Source organism: Gymnodraco acuticeps, unplaced genomic scaffold (assembly GCF_902827175.1).
Source record: "Gymnodraco acuticeps unplaced genomic scaffold, fGymAcu1.1, whole genome shotgun sequence".
NCBI classification, from domain to species: Eukaryota; Metazoa; Chordata; class Actinopteri; order Perciformes; family Bathydraconidae; genus Gymnodraco; species Gymnodraco acuticeps.
In genome coordinates, this window is record NW_022990042.1 from 6,351,335 (window position 1) to 6,373,062 (window position 21,728).

General features: G+C 42.1%; 2 protein-coding genes across 2 annotated transcripts in view; one reads left to right on the forward strand and one right to left on the reverse strand.

The window, feature by feature from the left end:
* Positions 1-9,591, reverse strand: part of LOC117545536 (probable G-protein coupled receptor 158) — a 147,097-nt gene extending 137,506 nt beyond the window's left edge. The window contains exon 1 of the mRNA XM_034215353.1: positions 8,393-9,591. Coding sequence (XP_034071244.1) covers positions 8,393-9,240 — 848 coding nt within the window. The 5' untranslated portion in view covers positions 9,241-9,591. The remainder of the gene's footprint in view (positions 1-8,392) is intronic.
* Positions 9,592-14,546: 4,955 nt separating this feature from the next.
* Positions 14,547-18,825, forward strand: LOC117545628. Its single transcript, XM_034215480.1, has 3 exons — positions 14,547-14,630; positions 15,029-15,232; positions 17,929-18,825. The coding sequence occupies exons 1-3, from the start codon at positions 14,547-14,549 to the stop codon at positions 18,823-18,825; spliced, it is 1,185 nt and encodes a 394-aa protein (XP_034071371.1).
* Positions 18,826-21,728: the final 2,903 nt, after the last annotated feature.

A 21,728-nucleotide genomic window follows, 5' to 3' on the forward strand; every position in this document is an offset into this window, starting at 1 on the left:
GTTTCAATGTGTTCCAGTAAGGCTTTCGTCCAAACCACAGCACTGAGACTGCTCTTGTAAAGGTCTTAAATGACATCCACTTAAACACAGACAGTGGCAGAACTTCAGTGTTAGTATTATTAGATCTCAGTTCTGCGTTTGACACTGTTGACCACAACACATTACTAGACCGACTGGAAAACTGGGTGGGACTTTCGGAAACAGTTCTAAGTTGGTTTGAATCGTACTTAAAGGACAGAAACAACTTTGTTTCTATCGGTAAATACACATCTGAGTTGACAAATATGACATGTGGGGTTCCTCAAGGCTCCATCTTGGGGCCTCTTCTCTTTAACGTCTACATGCTACCACTGGCTCAGATAATGAAGAACAACAAAATAAGTTACCATAGCTATGCAGATGACACACAAATGTACGTAACAATTTCACCAGGAGACTATGCTCCAATTCAAACACTGAGTAAGTGCATTGAACAAATCAATGAGTGGATGTGTCAGAACTTTCTCCAATTAAACAAAGATAAAACTGAGGTAATGGTTTTTGGAGCCAAGGCAGAACGTATAAAAGTTAGCGCTGAGCTTCAGTCTGCAATGTTCAAAACAACAGATAAAGCCAGAAATCTAGGTGTAGTCATGGACTCTGACCTGCGTTTCAACAGTCACATTAAAACAGTTACTAAATCAGCCTACTATCACCTAAAGAACATATCTAGGATTAAAAGGCTAATGTCACAGCAGGATTTGGAAAAACTTGTCCATGCTTTTATCTTCAGTAGACTCGACTACTGTAATGGTGTCTTCACAGGTCTCACTAAAAAATCTATTAGAAAGCTGTAGCTGATTCAGAACGCCGCTGCTCGAGTCCTCACTAACACTAAGAAAGTGGATCACATCACTCCTGTTCTGAAGTCTTTACACTGGCTTCCTGTGTGTCAAAGAATATATTTCAAAATACTGCTGCTGGTTTATAAAGCTTTGAATGGTTTAGGCCCAAAATACATTTCTGACCTCCTGCTAAATTATGAACCATCCAGATCTCTCAGGTCTTCAGGGACTGGTCAGCTTTCTGTCCCCAGAGTCAGAACTAAACATGGAAAAGCAGCGTTCAGTTATTATGCTCCAAATATCTAGAACAAATTCCCAGAAACCTGCAGGTCCGCTGCAACTCTTACTACTTTTAAATCCAGGCTGAAGACTTTTATTTGTGTCGCTGCTTTTAATTGAACTATTCATATCTTAGACTGCACTGTAACTTTTATCCATGTATTTTTTCTTTTAATGTTTATTTTATTAACTTTTCTTTTAAATGCCATTTTCTTAATGTCTTTCATTTTTTGTAAAGCACTTGAATTGCCTTGTGTTGAAAAGTGCTATATAAATAAACTTGCCTTGCCTTGCCTTGCCTATTGAACAGTAAGAAAACCAAAGCAATGCTTTTTGCTCCCAAGTCAGCGTCCTCTTGCCTTTCCATTGACACCCTTGATGGCGTCTCCGTTGAGTTTGTCGATACATACAAATATTTGGGCTTTTGGTTGGACAGAAATCTAAACTTTAAACACCACATTGAAGTTTCTAACTAAGAAATTGAAATTCACTCTTGGCTTCCTTTACAGACTCACATTTTGTTTTTCAACTTCTTCCCGTACAAGGTTGGTCTCTGGCTTATTCCTGTCCCAGCTGGACTACGGTGATACAATTTATAGATTTGCCTGTCCCACTGTTTTGCCCAAACTTGACCCACTCTACCATGCTGCACTGCCATATACAGTTGCAAGAAAAAGTATGTGAACCCTTTGGAATTACCTGGATTTCTGCATAAGTTGGTCATAAAATGTGTTCTGATCTTCATCTAAGTCACAACAATAGACAAACACAGTCTGCTTAAACTAATACCACGCAAACAATTATATGTTTTCATGTTTTTATTGAACACACCATGTAAACATTCACAGTGCAGGGTGGGAAAAGTATGTGAACCCCTAGGCTAAAGACTTCTTCAAGAGCTAATTGGAGTCAGGAGTCAGCCAACCTGGAGTCCAATCAATGAGACGAGATTGGAGGTGTTGGTTAAAGCTGCCTGCCCTATAAAAAATACACACCAGTTTTGAATTTGCTATTCTTAAGAAGCATTGCCAGATGTGAACCATGCCTCGCACAAAAGAGCTCTCAGAAGACCTACCATTAAGAATTGTTGACTTGCATAAAGCTGGAAAGGGTTACAAAAGTATCTCTAAAAGCCTTGATGTTCATCAGTCCACGGGAAGACAAATTGTCTATAAATGGAGAAAATTCAGCACTGTTGCTACTCTCCCTAGTGTCCTGTAAAGATGACTGCAAGAGCACAGCGCAGAATGCTCAATGAGGTGAAGAAGAATCCTAGAGTGTCAGCTAGAGACTTAAAGACATTTCTGGCACATGCTAATATCTCTGTTGACGAATCTACGATACGTAAAACATTGAACAAGAATGGAGTTCATGGGAGGACACCACGGAGGAAGCCACTGCTGTCCAGAAAAAACATTGCTGCACGTTTGAAGTTTGAAAAAGAGCACCTGGATGTTCCACAGCACTACTGGCAAAATATTCTGTGGACAGATGAAACCAAAGTTGAGTTGTTTGGAAGGAACACACAACGCTATGTGTGGAGAATCCAAAGGGTTCACATACTTTTTCTTGCAACTGTATATCAAATGCACCCTATAGGACTCATCATTGCAAACTGTATAGCCTAACTGGATGGTCCTCACTTAGTATGCGTAGGATGCAGCATTGGTTTTTATTAATGTATAAAGCCATTTTAGGTAAGCTTCCACTGTACATATGTGCCAGATTTGCTCCAGTTTGTGACTCTTACAACCTCAGATCCAGTGCCTGGATACGGTTCCAGGTTCCTGCTGTGCGGACTGAGGCTGGGAAAAGGAGTCTTTTTTATTATGGTCCTTGGTCTTGGAATGACCTTCAATCAAGCCTCAAACTGAGGGCACTTGTCCCAATAGCCTGTTTTAAATTGAAGTTGTCTGAGGTCCTTAACACTAGCTGCTCTTGCAGTAATAAGTTGCACCTTTCTTACTGTCCCAAATGTGCACAATGTAGTGGCTGCTTTTCGTCATTTTTTGTTTACTTAGTTGTGTTCTCTGTATTTTATATGTCTGTGTTATGTGTAACGTTGCTGCCTTCTTGGCCAGGTCAGCATTGTAAATGAGATTTTATCTCAATGCTTTTTATCTGGTTAAATAAAGGTTAAATAAAAAAATGTAAAACATTAAAAAAAATTGTAAAGTTGTAACATAGCCAAGATGTCGATCGTGCTAGAAGTGTCCAACGTTCCAAACTCGGCTTTTGTGCGCCTTCCGGTTATACAAACTGAACTGCATTTTGTGTTCAGTATGATTTAATACTTATGCACTCAAAACAGCAAGGGTAAGTATAGAAGTACACAAATTAAGACACAGCAAAAGTCTTAGATTTATTCTCTCCCATTAATTTCCTCCAACATCGTACAGGCTGAACGTTCTCTGTCTCTTTGCTCTGAGGTTTGGTGGCTGGTGACACCTTGACTTTTATCTGCCTGCTGGGAAGTGGCGCAAACAAGCACGGAGAGAGGCTTCGGCCAACAGCTCCCCGCTAGTACACAAAACAAAAAGAAAGATAGGGAGGCTTTGAGTGTGTGTGTGTGTGTGTGTGTGTGTGTGTGTGTGTGTGTGTGTGTGTGTGTGTGTGTGTGTGTGTGTGTGTGTGTGTGTGTGTGTGTGTGTGTGGTGTGTGTGTGTGTGTGTGTGTGTGTGTGTGTGTGTGTGTGTGTGTGTGTGTGTGTGTGTGTGTGTGTGTGTGTGTGTGTGTGTGTGTGTGTGTGTGTGTGTGTGTGTGTGTGTGTGTGTCAAGGCTTGAACAGATTAAAAGAAGTAGAACTAGCCGTAAAATGGCGAGCCAATATATACACTAAATTGCGTTTTAGTCTTCGGGTTGTTGTTGATAACCTTAAAGATTGTGAAAAATCTTTCTATTTCTATCATTTATCGTCAAATAAATATTATTATCATTAATCTGTCAGTTGTTGACCCACCAACTGTATTGCACATTATTATAGTCATGGATGATTTTTTGATGTCTCAACATTATTTTGGTATTTGTTTTATTTACAGATGTCAGAATGATACTTGTTGGACATTTAAAGCTTCAACCCTGTAGCCTGACAGATGGACAGAAAGGATCCCAGTTCTACGGAGTGTAAAACGTCTCCTGTTGTGTCTCAAGGCAGCCTCTCTCGCCCTCCTCATGATTCTGAGAGTAATTTGAATCCAATACATTTTGATTTGTTTTACATAAACTAATAGCCTCTGTTGCACTGGCCACAAACTGAGTTTTAATTAAGTCAATGTCCACGTTTGAAGGACAGTGGGAAAAGGAGAAGACGATAAGACGTTGCCTTGAGGTAGGAAGTAGCAGACATGGGGACTCCATTATCTACACTAGATTATGCTACTCTGCTCAGAGCCAAGCAGCTTTCTATTTTTAGAAATGTCATCATGATAATGAGATGAGTGGAAGAAGTCACAGAATAAGTTGCAGACCACAACTCACGTTAAAAGAAGTGCGGAGGAGTTCCATAGGGTTAGTGAATCATTAGACTCAATCAGGAAATTAGCTTTGTACAACACACGCTCTGGACTTAAAACAAACACTTTTGCTCTGTCTGAAATCACTTACATCCTTCAGTACACTGCATGTGGTGCACTGTGAACCCTTTCTACCTTGTAGTGTTGTCTCGAAATACACGTTATTGTGTCCTCACCGGAAGTGATAATTGTCGCTGCTTTCTAGCTAGCGACAATCGTTTTGTGGTACCAAATTATGAGAGACTGCTCGATTAACCATATAAAAAAGAACAGTGGGTTTTTTTCGGCAACCATATAGTGGGACATTACTTAAATAGTGGGAAAAAAACACTATATGTTTTTAATTTGATAGAGAAACCACAATCGCGGCTGGTCGCTTAACTTCCATTTCTAGCCAAGATGGCGATTGCTGAGTGTGAAAAGTGTCCAGCATTCCATACTCAACTTTTTGTTTGTTCCTTTCTTAGCTTCCTCTGCTTAAATCATAACAGTTTCTGACATAGTAAAAGACACTTAAAGTCCACTTACTACATTTTCTTTTACAGTTTTCAAGCATATAACATGGTCTTTGTTAGCAGACGCAATTATCTCGCCTGTTTCGGATATAACTCAGTTCGCAAGCTCAGTAGATGTTATGATTTCATCCGTATCATTTTCAGTACTTTTCTCATGTGTTGCTTTTAATGAAGGAATGAGTGCTCTGGAAAAAAATTATATTTCACCATGAATTTGTTTGTTAAGGCTACTGTTTTAAATGACCAAATTCGTTTTGTTTTTTAAAGCATTCCTCCGATATAGATGAATTCATGACAGCTGCAATTGGTCATCAACGGATCTTCAAACATGATAACTGAACAGACTATAGACAAAATACAAACCATGAGGTATGACTGAGAGCCTTAGAACAAATGAAAAAGTACAGCTTTGTGCTGCCAGTGAAAGAGTGTTTTACAGAAAGCAGTGTTCAGGAATGTGTCACGCATAACCCATTTTTCTTCTATAGCTCAAAATCACATTCACTTGTAAAAAATGACAATTATTTCAATGTTCACACAAAGGCTGTCTCGGCTGAGTTTGAATAGTGTATTGATTCATTATGAATGAATTCCCTGAAATAATTTATGAAACGTTACATCAACAGATACTAAGGGTGACTGACACAAGCAGCTGTTCACATAAATCTCTCAATTATTAACCCGTTTTGCCCAAAGACTATATGTAGTATGGTCGGGGAATTTCATTTGTTCTGATTGGTCAAAAATGGTACTTTGTAAAATAATCTAACATTTGTAGGTTTTAAATGAAAATGCACACGTTATCAATATTCAAGATCAGATTTTGGATTATAAAACTTGCAATAATTGTGTATTTTAAATGTCCTAGATATACAATTGAAATTAGTCACTATTTAGACCAAATTCCTTCAGATTTGTGCTATGGGAAGCTCAGTGAAAATGTGAAAGACTCTAAAAGTTCCACATTTCATTTGCAGGCTCACGGATCAACCCTTCTCACAAGTGCATGTTTATGGCTTCAGACAGGCAATATGTCATTTTTGAAAAGAAACAGGGTATCACAGCCAGATATATTTGAGCTGTGGAGTGGGCAAGGGGATAGCTTCCTAAAAAAGAATAAAAAGTAGGTCACAATTGTAACTGAATTACAATTCCTGAAACTGTCCAAAGCAGTATTTGGCCACATCATAAGCTCTTAAAGCCAAAGGTGACTGTTCCTAGACCGCTTGGGGAGTAACGGGTTACATTAGACGGGATAATAACCATTTTTTACAAAGGTAATTCTATTCTCTTACAGTTACAGAAAAAAAAGGTTACAGTTGTACAAAATATTAATAGCAGGATTACACTGTTACTAAAAAAGAGCATATTGTGTTTGTTGTAAAAGGAGCAGATTGTATTTCTACTTTGTAAACTGTACTGTTCTGTACGTTCATAAAATGGTGTGTGTGAGCTAAACTCTACACAGTATGTATTAAACTAAAACGGACCTTGCTGTCAATTCAGAGGGTTTTCCAACTGTAGTATGTGCTCATGTTTTTCAGTGTTGGTGTATATGCTACTGCCTGAATATGCTTAATGAAAGCCAGGTTTGACTAAAAATAAGATCTCTGAGCAGAGGACACATCTTTGATCATAAATATGGTTTATTTTTGTTCAACAGAAGCCTGAGTGTTACATAGTGATGACACTATGTCACGGAAGTAAACAAAGGATCCCAAATGGACCCCACTCTGGAGGGAACTTTGGGATTTTAGCTTTTGCAGACCATTTACTACAGGAAAGGGAAAACCCTAAAAAGGCCTCTTTAAAGTGACCCTCCCAACCCTGTTCCTGGAGCAGGTAGTGCTGCAGCACTTTGCTCAGGGACACGTCAGCAGCGTGGAGGCCTGCCAACCTGAGGGCCCAAATCATGAGCATACACCCTGCTGCCTCTAAATCACCAAGGAACATTTCTGTGTCATCCAAACTTTTGTGTCTTTCTTGAGACGGAACAAGATTTGTTTTTCTTTCCTCTACATGCACATTACTACATCTAGACATTTCCAGGGTTTAGAGAGATTATTAATACCTTCATATTGATGATGTTTCATTGTTTATTCATGATTTAATCGATCAGTTCTAGCCTTGAAACATCAGATCTTTGATTGAATGAATAAAAAAGGCCACATGTATGGATCCCATCACCAACAGTGTTCATTTGAAAGGCTGCAGCGGGAGAGGCGCACAGCTGTGCTTTGACAGGCGAGCATACTAAATGAGAAGGTCTACCTGTCTGTGAAGCCTCTTTTACACCATCTGCCTCTGAATCCAGGCTGCCTGTCATCAGGATCCATATTTACATTCCGCCTCATGGAGCATTATTGTCAATCAAAAGTACGGTTAACTCTTGTTTCAATGTTTTATGCATATTTGTGGGAAACTTTATTTCATCCACTTTTCAGTTTTTTCAGTGCATATCTGTCAATAAGCATTACATTTACATTTACACACGTCGCTGACACTATATCTCTGTTTGTTGCATATGCTTTTAATACTTCAAACAGATTTCATTTTCACGGGCCATTTTGCACATTTTTGCACAAAACTGCCAGTATTGCCAATTTAATTCCTACATATATTAATATGTTTAAATTTTAGTTTTCCACATTTGTATCATTATTTACCTGCATGCAGTTTTCATAATAACTCATACTTATTTTACGTAACTTTACTTTTTTTCCCTTTCTTTTTCTGTTTCCATTTCTATATTTCTGTTTTTTTTTTATTCCCTTTTATTTTCTTGAAAATTCTAATTTATATTTAGTTTATTTTTTAGATATATGTCTGACGAAAAATGATGATGGAAATATATTTAATCTAATCTAATTCCTTAATCTAGGACCAGAATCAGTCTGGCCTCTGACACACACACACACACACACACACACACACACACACACACACACACACACACACACACACACACACACACACACACACACACACACACACACACACACACACACACACACACACACACACACACACACACACTTCCTCTCAACCAGTGGTGGAAAACAAGTACTCTTTTACTTAAATAGAAGTAGCAAAACTAATTTGTAAAAATGATCTGTTGGAAGTATAGATGTCCTGCATTCAAAGTCTTACTTAGATAAAGGTAGAAATGTCTAAGTACCAGCGGTAAAAGTATATGAGTAGTAAAATACAAATATCTCTTAATGGCCTCTAACTAAAGGAGTAGATCCAGCTCTGCTCTCACCTGAACTCGGGTGTAGAGTTGCTCTTCAGTCCGTAGAAGCCAGCAGACAGGGTGAGCAGCCAATAAGGCACAAACGCCCCATGCTCACATTCCAGGTACGGTGCCGACCATTTGATCTGGTTTTTGTCCAGAAGGTAACTTCCACCCTTGGACTCCTGGACCCTCCTGTGCATGTGCGATCTCCTCCCGTCCCTAAAGTCATTAAACCACTCGGACTCGGGGCTCCTGCTCCTCAGCTGCTGGTGCGCAGAGGCGGACAAGTCCTGCAGCACCACCTCCTTCTCGGTCCTGGTGGCTTGGAGGAACACCTGGGGACCGGGCGTGGGTGCATCCCCGTGGAATGTCACCACAGCCCTGTGGATTTTGGGATCCCCCTCGAGGATGCTCTGAACCAGCGCGTGGTACCAGTGGATGTCCCTGCGCGCCGTTTGCTCCCGGGACCTGTTGGCCTGCAGGATAATGTTCAGGAAGTTTGTGGCGTGCGCGACCGTGTCCAGGATGCTGTGCAGGGAGTAATGGGAGGCGACATGCAGGCCGCCCCGCAGGCTGCTAAGCTCGTACCTCCGGGAGCAGTTGACGTGCCTCAGCGCGGAGGAGTCCCCGGTGTGCAGGAACGCGGTCACCACCCTGGGCAGGTCCTCCTCGATCTTGTGCGCCACCACCGTGCGCTCCGTGGCCGGTGGCGGGTAGAAGGTCGGGTGTTGAGGAGGCTCCCTGTTGATGTTCTGGGTGCTGAACACCGGGGGGTTCTTCTCCTCTTTGTCACTATCCGACCACTCCACATAGCCGTAGTTGGATCCCAGAACCAGCGCCGTTTGCAGGAGCAGAGGGACCACCAGCAGAGCCATGTCGCTCCGTTTTTACAGAGAAGAAACCGCTTGGCTAAAAGTGGCGAGCATAACCAAATCTCTCCTTTCTTCTGCTGCTTCAGGGGGAGAAACACTACACAGCAGAATATCTCCTGGCATTCAGATACATGATGCCACTTCCCATCCTGAGCAACAACGACTCCTCTTCAGCAATCTGCAATCCATTCATATGAAGCGACGCTGTCTCCGTGCGCCTCCTTCTTTACTCCTTCACGGAGAGAACCATGTGAGAGGATGACGACGATCGAAACAAATTGTACTTGAAGTTCCGTCCCTCCCAATAAATCCCTAATAGGCCATAGGTGTCGCCCACCGGTGCGTGTGGTTGTTTCTCTCTGCCTGTCTGTCGGAGGGGGGCGGGGCGTGGGGGAGACGGGAGCTGTCCGGCGCTGAAAGTAGCTCCTGTGGGAAGAAACGCGAGGGTGGCGGTGATGGAGGAGGAGGAGCAGCCTGACAATCATTATTAATCTAAAAGGAGATTCATATAATAGTGTGAGTAAGGGGGAGATCATCAAGAGACTAGATGTGTATATGTGACAATACGCACTGTATTGTTATGTGTACAGTTTATAGCTACAAATACTTAAATGTTATACAATTGATCAACATCCATTGGTGGACAGTAAAGTATATGTATTCTAGTACTCTGAGTTAATTGTACTTTCAATGAATACTCCTTGGCATTTGTATTCCATTACAATATATTATATTATATTATATAACAATATTGTAGTATACTCAACTATATTTTATTGAAGATTTAGGTTAATACTAAAATATAGTCAATAGAATATAACTAACAAATATTTTAGCATGTATTGCTATAGGTTACACACTCATTTGTATTGATATCTTGTGGAAATTAACAAGCCACTCAGTATATATAGTAAATAACTTTATATGGTCACCTTTTCTTAAATATATACTTTCAATTTGTTTGCCATGTTGTATTTATCTGCTATTTGTTTTTTTATATAAATAGTGTGTGCATACAGTTATTTTAAATGTGTGATATGTTTTCGATATACTGTTCACTTCATCTGCACTTTAATTCTGCTGCTGTAATATTGTCCATTTCCCTGTTGCGGGACAAATAAAGGATTTCTGATTCTGAAAAAAACAACGTCATTTGATGAACACATAAATACACATTCTGCAACTCTTTTCACAGCTTGCAAAAGAAACAGGATGGAAATTAAAGGAAAGGAGAAAATATGACCCTGCATGTAAAAGAGCTTCATTGTGTTGGTCAACGCAGGCAACTTTCACTTCACATATAGTCAGAGGATTAGCTGCTTCTGTGTTGTGTGTAACCGGGTGATGTGGACCCGGGTGCATGTTTCGCATGTTTTCATAAATCTGAGACGAATAACAGAATAAAATCACTCTTCAATTCTGGGCTTTAAAAGTCATATTATAAAACAATGTAAGAAGGGGAAATGTTGCTTAGACTGGATGCCTGAGTGCTTTGAAGAATATTAAAGGGTCCCTATTCTGCTTTGTGTGGTTCTCCTCTTCCTGTAGTGTATTATATAGGTTTTAGTGAATGGTCTGCAAAGGGGACTACGCAACACTCACACTTCTATTGGATGGCGCTACAACACACTAAGGGGCGGGACATCTCCGAAGAGGCTCAAAATACAATAATGAAACCGAGGTTTAAAGTATCAGTATCTTTCCACACGTGCTGATGTGTTTTGTGCATGTCATGGCAATGCTCCGGGACTGTACCATAGTGGTCCAAACTTTTAGGCAGAAGATTAAGAATAAGATGAATAAGTATGTAGGATAACAATAACTGTGCGTGTTGCTTCGCCAGTCACAAGCAACAATTACAAGAATATGAATAGCAATACATTAATTTATTTATTTATATTGCACATGTTCTCCAGTTTTACAGCTTGGACTTCTTCAGGGTCTTGCCCAGCGGAGCTCTTTCTGTTTCTGGGATGATCTTTGTCCACAGGTTCAGAAATCTCTGGTTGGAAGCCAGCTTCTGGAGGAGGATCTGTCCGTGGTGCCTGTGGAGGAAGAAGTTATTTGTTAAGCACAAAGTTCAGATAAATAAAATTGAAATGGTGAAAACAATCAACACAAAACAAGAGGAGCACATTACAAGATTAAGCAAAGTTCTACACTAAATCCATATAACTTGACAACGTACCTCACGTCTGGTGCAGCATCCACACACATTTTGGAGACGGCTCTTAGGAAGTGTTCGGTGAAGCTCGTTCCTGCTGCCAAGACGCAAGCTGCTCCAAATCTGTCGACCTAGAGGTGCAGGTGTTGGGCCATGCTCCCTCTTACTGCGACACAACGGTGACTGAGGAGGGACAAATACAGGGTGATATGAGACAAACTGTCTCTTACTGTTTCATTTCATTTAGTCTGATAACTCCTGCTGCTAAAGTGAATGCAGCCTCCACTTTCTTCAGTCCCGTGTTCAACAGAGTGCTCACTGTCCGCCCATGGCTGCAGTTCTCCACCATGGCGCCCAGTGCAAGATTGGCCTGCTACTGAACAAAGTTGCTGGCGGTCTGCGCTAGTTTGAGCAGCAGAGCTCGGCCTGTGGCTTCGACCTCCGAGTCCATTGCCTTTTTGAGGTTCACATACAGCTCGGCTAACGTGGTCATAGCCTCACAGGCCACTGCTGAGCGTAGGTTATTTACCTATGATAAAAAATGACTGTCATCACTCAAGTCTGTAGGGACATTTTGGCTAATGATAACAGCGTGAGACAAAGAGATCTGAACAAAGATACAAAAGGGAAGTGTGTCAAATACCTCGTCAAATAGAGCCAGACACTCTTCATGGCGTTTTGTCTTGAGAGTCTGGGAGTGGTGTTGTGCCAGAGCCAGAGTTGGGTGTATAATATTACTTTTGCCGGTAACGGAGTAGTGTAACGCGTTACTTTTATAATTCAGTAATCACACTACAGTTACTAACATTGCCCCGACACGCGTTACTTCGTTACTTTTATAAAGTAATCACACTCACTGACAGACAAGAGGGGTTTCCGCCGCAGGTTTATATCGGTTTATATACATGTAGGCCTATGTAATCTGCGCGACTTGCGAGACCACATCTCCACGTGCAGTGCTGCATAAACATGGCTGAGTCTTTTCATCAGTAAACTCCCTCAACGGGGCCGCTCGCTCTCTTTTGTTGATCGCCCTCTCACGGGTGAACAGTTCAATGTCCCGCTTCATTGTAGGAATTCTGCCATGTCTCTACCACTTTAGTTTGACCATCTCTGTTACTAAGTTATGGAATACTAAATAAGTAATTAGGATAATGCGTCTTGAACTGGTTTCATTCATTAGTGTCTTGACGTTTCACAGACTGTTAGCTTGTTGTGGTAGGCTGGTAGCCTATTTTAGAGCATAAAGAAAGACTTGTGTTATGTCTTCCTTAATGCAATAGTAATTGGGGGTGCAAGTGGAGTCTCGCAGAGGCAAAACTGTGGCGCGTTACACTGTAGGTGCGCCGCAGTCTGCGTGATCTGCCTGTAGGGAGGGGCGGGCCGGCCCTGCGAGTAAGTAACGAGTAAAGTACGAGTAAAGTAACGAGTAAAGTAACGAGTAAAGTAACGAGTTACTTTATGCAGAGAGTAACGAAGTAGTGTAATATATTACTTTTTTTTAAAGTAATATGTAATATGTAATATATTACTTTTTTTTAGTAACGACCCCATCTCTGGCCAGAGCTTGCAATATTTTCAAGCTTTGCACTTTCTTCTCCCTGTGAGTTTATATGACAAAAATGATGGTCAGTAATAAAATAAATACAGTAACTAACTGTTAAACACTTTAAATGTAAAGTCTAATGAAGATACATTTTACGCTCTTCTAAGACATTGCACCAAATTGTCACACAAACTATTTGCAACAGGAAAAATATGCATTCTTATCTGGTACAAAATATCTTTATTGTTTACCAGTCGTTGGAGGCAAGCAGCTTGAAGCAGGCAGACAGGCTTTCCATCGGATTGGTCAATGGCTGCAGCTCAACCTGTTCAACTTGTTTATCATTTGTCGTCTGGAGGCTGCAGTCCCGGGCAGCCTTCTCTCCTGCTAACAGCAGATTACTCTGTCAAAGCACTGCACTCACCCAGTGATGAATCAGTTATCATTAGAACATGTTATTAATCATATGTTAAATTATGTCGTGTCTAAAGATCAAGCTTTCGGGTGTTTTATATTTGGGTGACCTGCTGTGTGCTGAATTAAAGATTGTCAGGTTACACAAGGAACTGAAGGGAATTGTTTGAATCCAAAGAGAAAAATCAAGTGTTCACAAAAACCTCCAAGACCCCTCTGAATAAAGGTCAGAGCTTGTACTAAAGCTGTTCAGGATGTGTGATAAACGTACCTGCTATGGCTTTTGCAGGTTGCAGCAACATCACAAGTCGAGATACCCTCCTCTTGGTTCTGGGAACTGTTGGAGGGGTCGGGTCCAGAGGCATCATCACAGGGCTCACTTTGGGGGCAGATGTAGTGATCTTTGTAGGAGCCGCTGCAGCTGCAGGGGTCCTCTTTCGAGCCACTGCAGGGGTCTTTTTGGGAGCCGCAGGGGGTCGAGGTGGAAGGAAGTACTCAAGCTCAAAGCTATCCACTTTTTCACCAAAAGCCCCAACCTTCCTTTTAGCCGACTGGAGTGTACATACTTTCACTTGTACCTTGTCTGCTGAGATTAACGGCATAAGTGTCACTTTTTTTTTCCCATTTTACTTTAAGTCAAGGAGATATTTTTATGAAGGTGTTGTATTTAACATTTATAATAAACATCCATCAGACAATTAAAAAACTTCAACAGCAGGGGTCCCCATAAAAAATGGAGGTCACCATTCAACAGTATGTCTGGTGAGAAACTGACCTGCTCCACTGGGTTTGGCACACAAAACAGGCAGGCGAGACACTCTTCTCCTTGGAAGTGGAACTGCAGACGCAGCCGGAGGAGCAGGTGTGAAGGCGTCCTCTATCAGAGGAATGGCTCTCAGCTCACTGGGTGTGTGAGTGTCCACACTGCTGAGGCTGAACAGAGAACAGCTGGAAGAAGTTGGCCTCCTGTCTCCTTATGCTTCACATGCATTCACAGCCGTCTGACCGCTGAGGAGCACCTTGTCCCCAAAGGAGTCCCTCTCATCTAAACTTCCAGGACTCAGGATCTGGGTTTTCTTGATGTTCTCCCAGTTCATGCGGGGTAAATCTATAAGAGGGCTTATCCTCTCTCGCCGAGAGAGTTCTGGGCTTCTGCAGAAAGCTGGTTTTTGAGGTAAGGGCAAAATGACTGCCCTGAACAGAGCGTCTCACTCGGTTCAGGACGGCCTCATGTCGCTCTTTCTCGGCAGCGCAAAGCCTCTCTGCTTGGCGAGTTAATGCAGACCTCTGAGACCTCTGTATGTTCAGGATCCTGAACTCATCTGAGTTCTCCTGTGCACAAAGGATACCAGTTTGCTGTGGAAATAAAATACAACAAAGTACAGTTGAGCTTATGTTGTTTGACTCACTTTCTGAGTACTTTGCTAAGATACCAAAGAAGATTGTGCATTTAGACCCTCTGGTCTGAACAGATTGAAGGCTACAGGTTAGAGTCTGTTACTTACCCAGCCGGAATCGCCATTCCCATGTAAACCCTTCCTAAATCGATGGAAGATGTTTGACATGTTTTGGTTCTCCATCACTTCCAAAAAAACACAACTAAGTACTAAAAAAACTCAAAAGCATTTATTTATTGTTGTTCTTGACTGTTTGTGTTCATGTGCCAGTCTCCCTCTGCTCTGGCGTTCTCCCATCAGGATTCAGCCCTGGACTGTAAATGGGCATTGCCGCGTGAGACTCGCTCCCGGGTGACTCGCAGGCCGTTGCCATGGCAGTGGAAGGTGTCGGGAGTAGATATTTTCCCATGTTGCCGACTTCAGACGGTGATGAGAGCGGTAGCGTGTCTGGCACTGCAATACGAGACCTGCAGTGTACACCTCTTAGACACATTCACACTCACATGCTGACCAATCTGTACCAATGATAAGGGGATGGATAGTTGATCATAGAAATGATCAGGTCTCAGTTGGGACACTAAATATAGCACGTATAGCTAAATTTGTATAGCAACATTTTTATAACAACATTTTTATAGCAACATTTTTATAGGGTTGGATTTGACACCCTGTTCTTGTCAAAATATTTTTTTTTATATATATTACGATAAATACTGAGATATGGAACTTAGGTGTTTTCCTTGTTGTCACTTCACTGGCAAATATCAGCTTAACGTAGTTAGCATAAAAGGCTACATGCTTTTGAGTCTTTCATTTTTTGTCACCTTTTTGTTGATTTGAGGTATATGAACATTAAACAATACTGTCATAACTAACCAAAGCAGGTAAACATTAGCCTCTTTTGCTAGCTAGCAACAAATATCCAAATGGCTAAAGTTAGCATTAGCAGGATAGGCCAGAAACTTGTTAACAGTATGTATGTTGTATGTGGCATTATTCAAAACATCACGGTAGAAAACAAGAGTTAAAAAACGTAATTGCACACTGTATATTTACAAATTGTAACTAAATGTGAGGAAGAATCAGAAAGACTCTTTTGTTGTTAACTTGCTAAACCGTCACAAAAGATCCTGCTCTCCTCTACTTAACTCTGGTCACTTAAAGTGGACCTACCATGCTATATTTGAAACCTATATTGTAGGGCCATACCTATATAAAACATGTCTGTGAAGTTTTTTTTTCAAAATACCAAACAGATCATGCATTTTAGCCATGCCTCATTTCGCTCTATTTGCTCTTCCAGCCCTGTTTTTGCAAGGGCTGATTCTGCTTTTGTGGCAGACTACAGCACCACTTACAGGCCTGGCATATGTACTACAGCGTCTCCAGCGCTTTCGAGCGGTCTCTCATTCCCCTGATAGGTGGAGAGTTGCCCATATAGACGGAGCCCCCCTTTTCTGACGTCAGAAAAATTCAAATAATAATCAGCTCCGTTGCAGCCCCGTTTTTAGAGATTTGGGTATGGAGGAAAAGAGAGAGGGTTGTGTTTTCCGACACTTGGTGAGTTCCCTGACACACCGGGGACACATATTCATGTATAAAAGACGTACAAAAGTGCATTTTGCATGATAGGTCCCCTTTAAATCACAAGCAACTTTGTCATTCATGTTGTACACTGACTAAAATGACAAAGCAGCATTGTCAAAAAAGGTGTGTTTGTGGTGTAGATGGTGAACTAGGCGGAGGAAAAGGAAAAAGCGGTGACAGAGCGGAAGAGACGCTGCTCCTCCTGCCCCCTTTTTGTAATCTTCTTTTACAAGCTGCACTGCCTCCCCTGGCCCGATGAATATTTGATAGGCACTTGCTGCTTCATCTGCATGCCTTACTTGAGTACATACAACTGCTACAGAGAGGCTGCTGTACCAATCCTCCTCTCACCCTCACGCTCTCTTCTCCCAGAGGTTCCTTTAGATTTCTTCAGAAAAGATCAATTGATCAATCATTTGAAGGCAAAAGGGTTTTTCCTCTGATAATTTTTCTCTCCTTTTGCTTCTCTGCCCATGCAGGGAGCTGTATTTGAAGATGCTGTCTGTGGAACAAAGACAGCGGCTCAATAGAAAACGTTACTATGTGATGCTTTTAGGGGCCCTATTATGCTTTTTGGGATTCTCCCTTTCCTGTAGAGTGTTTGTAGGTGGAAATCCAAACACCGTGACGACCTCCTAACCTATCAGGCTCTCCTCTCCTCTTTCTCTGCTTCGATCTCTCAGGCAAAAAGATTTCTTTTCAGCACTGTAGCCAGGCTGACAGAAAGCCACAGCTCGATTGAGCCTTCTATTCCCATAGCACTCAGTAGTAATGATTTTATGTGCTTTTTTAACGATAAAATTGTTACTCTTAGAAACAAAATTAATGACCTCTTGCCTTTGACCAGTATAGTGTTATCAACAGCTCCCGGAAACGTAAGTTCTAATATTACACTAGATAGTAAACTAGAATGCTTTTCAGCCATAAACCTTGAACAATTAAATTCAATGATTCTCTCTTCTAAACCATCAACGTGCATGTTAGACCCAATTCCAACTAAGCTGTTGAAGGAAGTTTTTCCATTAATTAGCACTTATTTATTAAATATTATGAATATGTCTTTATTATCAGGCTATGTTCCACAATCATTCAAAGTAGCAGTGATAAAACCGCTTCTTAAAAAGCACAACCTCGATCCAGAGGTTTTAGCCAACTATAGACCTATTTCTAATCTTCCGTTCCTCTCAAAAATTCTTGAGAAAGCGGTCGCAAAACAGTTGTGTGATTACTTAAAAAACAATGATTTATTTGAAGCTTTTCAGTCTGGCTTTAGAACACATCATAGCACAGAGACAGCTCTGGTTAAAGTCACAAATGACATTCTAATAGCCTCTGACAAGGGACGTGTCTCTATTCTTGTTTTGCTCGATCTCAGTGCTGCATTTGATACTATCGACCATGATATCTTATTGCAAAGACTAGAGCACTTAGTTGGCATACAGGGAACTGCTTTAGACTGGTTTAGGTCCTATCTATCTGAACGCTCTCAGTTTGTACGTGTCAATGATGAATCTTCCACGCAAACCAAAGTTAGCCATGGAGTGCCACAGGGCTCAGTGCTCGGACCTATTTTGTTCACATTATATATGCTTCCGTTAGGCAATATTATAAGGAATCATTCTGTAAACTTTCATTGTTATGCGGATGATACTCAACTATATTTATCAATCAAGCCTGATGAAATTAATCATCTAAATACAATTCAAGACTGCCTTAAGGACTTAAAAACGTGGATGACCTTAAACTTTTTGATGTTAAACACGACCAAAACTGAAGTTATTGTACTTGGCCCGAAGAATCTACGAAACAAATTATCTAAGGATATACTAACTATGGATGGCATTAATATGGCCTCCAGTGAGACTGTAAGGAATCTTGGTGTTATATTTGATCAGGATTTATCCTTTAACGCCCACATAAAATCAATTTCAAGGACCGCCTACTTCCATCTACGTAACATTGCAAAAATCAGGCATATCTTGCCTCAAAACGATGCAGAGAAACTAGTCCATGCATTTGTTACTTCAAGGCTGGATTATTGTAACTCTTTATTATCAGGGTGTACCAAGAAGTCAGTCAAGTCGCTTCAGCTGATTCAAAATGCTGCGGCTCGTGTACTAACCAGAGTTAGGAAAAGGGACCACATTACTCCTGTTCTGGCTGCCTTACACTGGCTCCCTATAGAACACAGGATAGAATTTAAAATTCTTCTTCTCGCCTACAAAGCCCTTAATGGGCAGGCGCCATCTTACCTTAAAGAACTCATTATACCCTACTGTCCTACTAGGGCATTGCGTTCCAAGAATGCAGGGTTGTTGGTTGTTCCTAGAGTCTCTAAAAGTACAATGGGAGCCAGAGCCTTTTCTTATCAAGCTCCACATTTGTGGAATCAGCTTCCAGTTTGTGTTCGGGCGGCAGACACCCTATCCGTTTTTAAGAGTGCGCTTAAGACCTTCCTTTTTGATAAAGCTTATAGTTAGGGCTGATTAGATCCAGCCCCTAGTTTTGCTGATATAGGCTTAGTTTGTCGGGGGACATCTTACTTCTTCCTTCTCTCTGTCTATACCTGTGTACTCTCATGTTCCGATTAACCCAGCTTCCCCAAATGTCTTTCTTTTTGGTGTCTATATACGCCGGGATCCGGAGTCATGGATGATCCTGCGCTCCTCTGTCCTGGATCGCGAGCCCTGGATCTTAAGTCGTGGCTGTGGTCCTGGAACATAGGTCCTGGATGGATATCCTCGTGGATTCATCTTCCTATTATACACACATGCATTTCCAAACATTTGGACTACCTATGTTGCAAATGTATTATCTTTTCAATTTACACACGGCATCTATTGCACGTCTGTCCGTCCTGGGAGAGGGATCCCTCCTCTGTTGCTCTCCCTGAGGTTTCTCCCATTTTTCCCTTTAAACTGTGGGTTTTCTCCGGAAGTTTTTCCTTGTACGATGTGAGGGTCTAAGGACAGAGGGTGTCGTATTGTCATACTGATATTTTGTACAAACTGTAAAGTCCACTGAGACAAATGTAACATTTGTGATATTGGGCTATATAAATAAACATTGATTGATTGATTGATTGATTGATTGAAAAAGCACTTTCTTTCAAGATAAGATCCAATCTTCCTATTCCAATCCCAAAAAACTATTCTCCATCTTCTCCACCCTCTTGGACCCTCCCAAAGCCCCTTCCCCCTCCTCACTTCTGTCAAGCGACTTTGTTAACCACTTTGAAAAAAAGGTTGATGATATTCGCTCTTCTTTTTCTGACTCACCTCTACTCACCGCTGGGTCACCAGACCCTCCTTTCACCAACACACTGACCTCCTTTTCCCCTCTCTCTCCAAGTGAGGTTCTTACCCTCATTATCTCTGCCCGCCCTACCACCTGTCCTCTGGACCCTATCCCTTCAAACCTCCTTCAGACTATCACTCCTGATATTCTACCGTTTCTCACCCATTTCATCAACACTTCTCTAACTTCTGGTCACTTTCCAAACAGTCTCAAGGAGGCAAGAGTAAACCCTCTCCTAAAGAAACCCACTCTCAACCCGTCTGATGTTATAAACTATAGGCCTGTCTCTCTCCTCCCGTTCCTGTCTAAAACACTTGAACGCGCTGTCTTTAAACAACTCTCCTGCTATCTCAATCAGAACAACCTTCTGGATCCGCACCAGTCTGGTTTCAAGGCAGGTCACTCCACAGAAACTGCCCTCCTTGCTGTCACTGAGGAACTGCACACTGCTAAAGCAGCCTCCCTCTCCTCTGTCATCATCCTATTGGACCTGTCTGCTACATTCGACACGGTGTATCATCAGATCCTCCTTCACACTCTCCAAGAACTTGGAGTTTCAGGCTCTGCACTTTCCCTCCTCACCTCATACCTCAAAGACCGCACCTGCAGAGTTACTTGGAGAGGGTCTGAGTCCGACCCTTGTCAATTAACTACAGGGGTCCCTCAGGGCTCTGTTCTTGGTCCCCTCCTCTTCTCCTTGTACACAAACTCGCTCGGATCAATCATTAGCCCGCATGGATTTTCATACCACTGCTACGCTGACGACACCCAATTAATTCTGTCCTTTCCCCGCTCAGAGACCCAGGTCGTCGCACGCATCTCTGCTTGTCTAGCTGACATCTCTCAGTGGATGTCTGCTCACCACCTCAAGCTCAACCTTGACAAGACTGAACTGCTTTTCCTTCTGGAAAAAGATTGTCCCACTCTTGACCTAACAATCAACATTGGCACCTCTGTTGTTTCCCCGACTCAGACTGCAAGGAATCTGGGTGTGACCCTAGATAACAACCTGTCCTTCACTGCAAACATCGCTGCTACAACCCGCTGCTGCAGACACGCTTTACAACATCAGGAGGATGCGTCCCCAGCTGACCCAGAAAGCGACGCAGGTTCTGGTCCAGGCTCTCGTCATCTCACGCCTAGACTACTGCAACTCCCGCCTGGCTGGTCTACCTGCATGTGCCATCCGACCTCTGCAGCTCATCCAGAATACAGCTGCTCGCCTGGTCTTCAACCTTCCTAAATTCTTCCACACCACTCCGCTCCTCCGCTCCCTTCACTGGCTTCCGATAACTGCTAGAATCCACTTCAAGACAATGGTACTTGCGTACCATGCTGCGAATGGATCTGGCCCTTCCTACATCCAGGACATGGTTAAACCGTACACCCCAGCATGTGCACTCCGCTCTGCATCAACCAAACGGCTCGCTGCACCCTCGCTGCGAAGGGGACCCAAGTTCCCATCAGCAAAAACACGTGGGTTTGCTATCCTGGCTCCAAGATGGTGGAATGAGCTCCCCATTGACATCAGGACAGCAGATAGCTTACACATCTTCCGCCGCATACTGAAAACTCATCTCTTTCGACTCCACTTCGAGCGATAGAACTATTAACAAAGCACTTATACTAATAAAGGACTGGCTTATCTAAAGCCAGTTGAGTAGCACTTGAAATGTTTTTGCTCTATGAAGCCTGATGTACATATATGATTCTGTTTTCTTCAAGTTTGTATTTTGTTGGTCGAACGCACTTATTGTAAGTCGCTTTTGATAAAAGCGTCAGCTAAATGCAATGCAATGTAATAATGTAGAGGTTTTTTGCATGGTCTGCAAAGGCTTGAATCCCAAAATGCACTGCAGAAGGAGTTTCTCCCTCAGATGCTGCCTGACACACTTCCATTGACGTCCTTTGTTTACTTCTGCCAGATAGCTCACTACATAAAACGTGCGCTCCAATTGGCTAGCCCTGCAACATTGTACGTGATAGGCTAAGTGGTGGGACATCTCTGAGCGGTTGACCACAACAGAGTTGGTCAGCTAACCAATCAGGGCAGACTGGGCTCTGGTTTCAGACAGAGGGTGAAAAG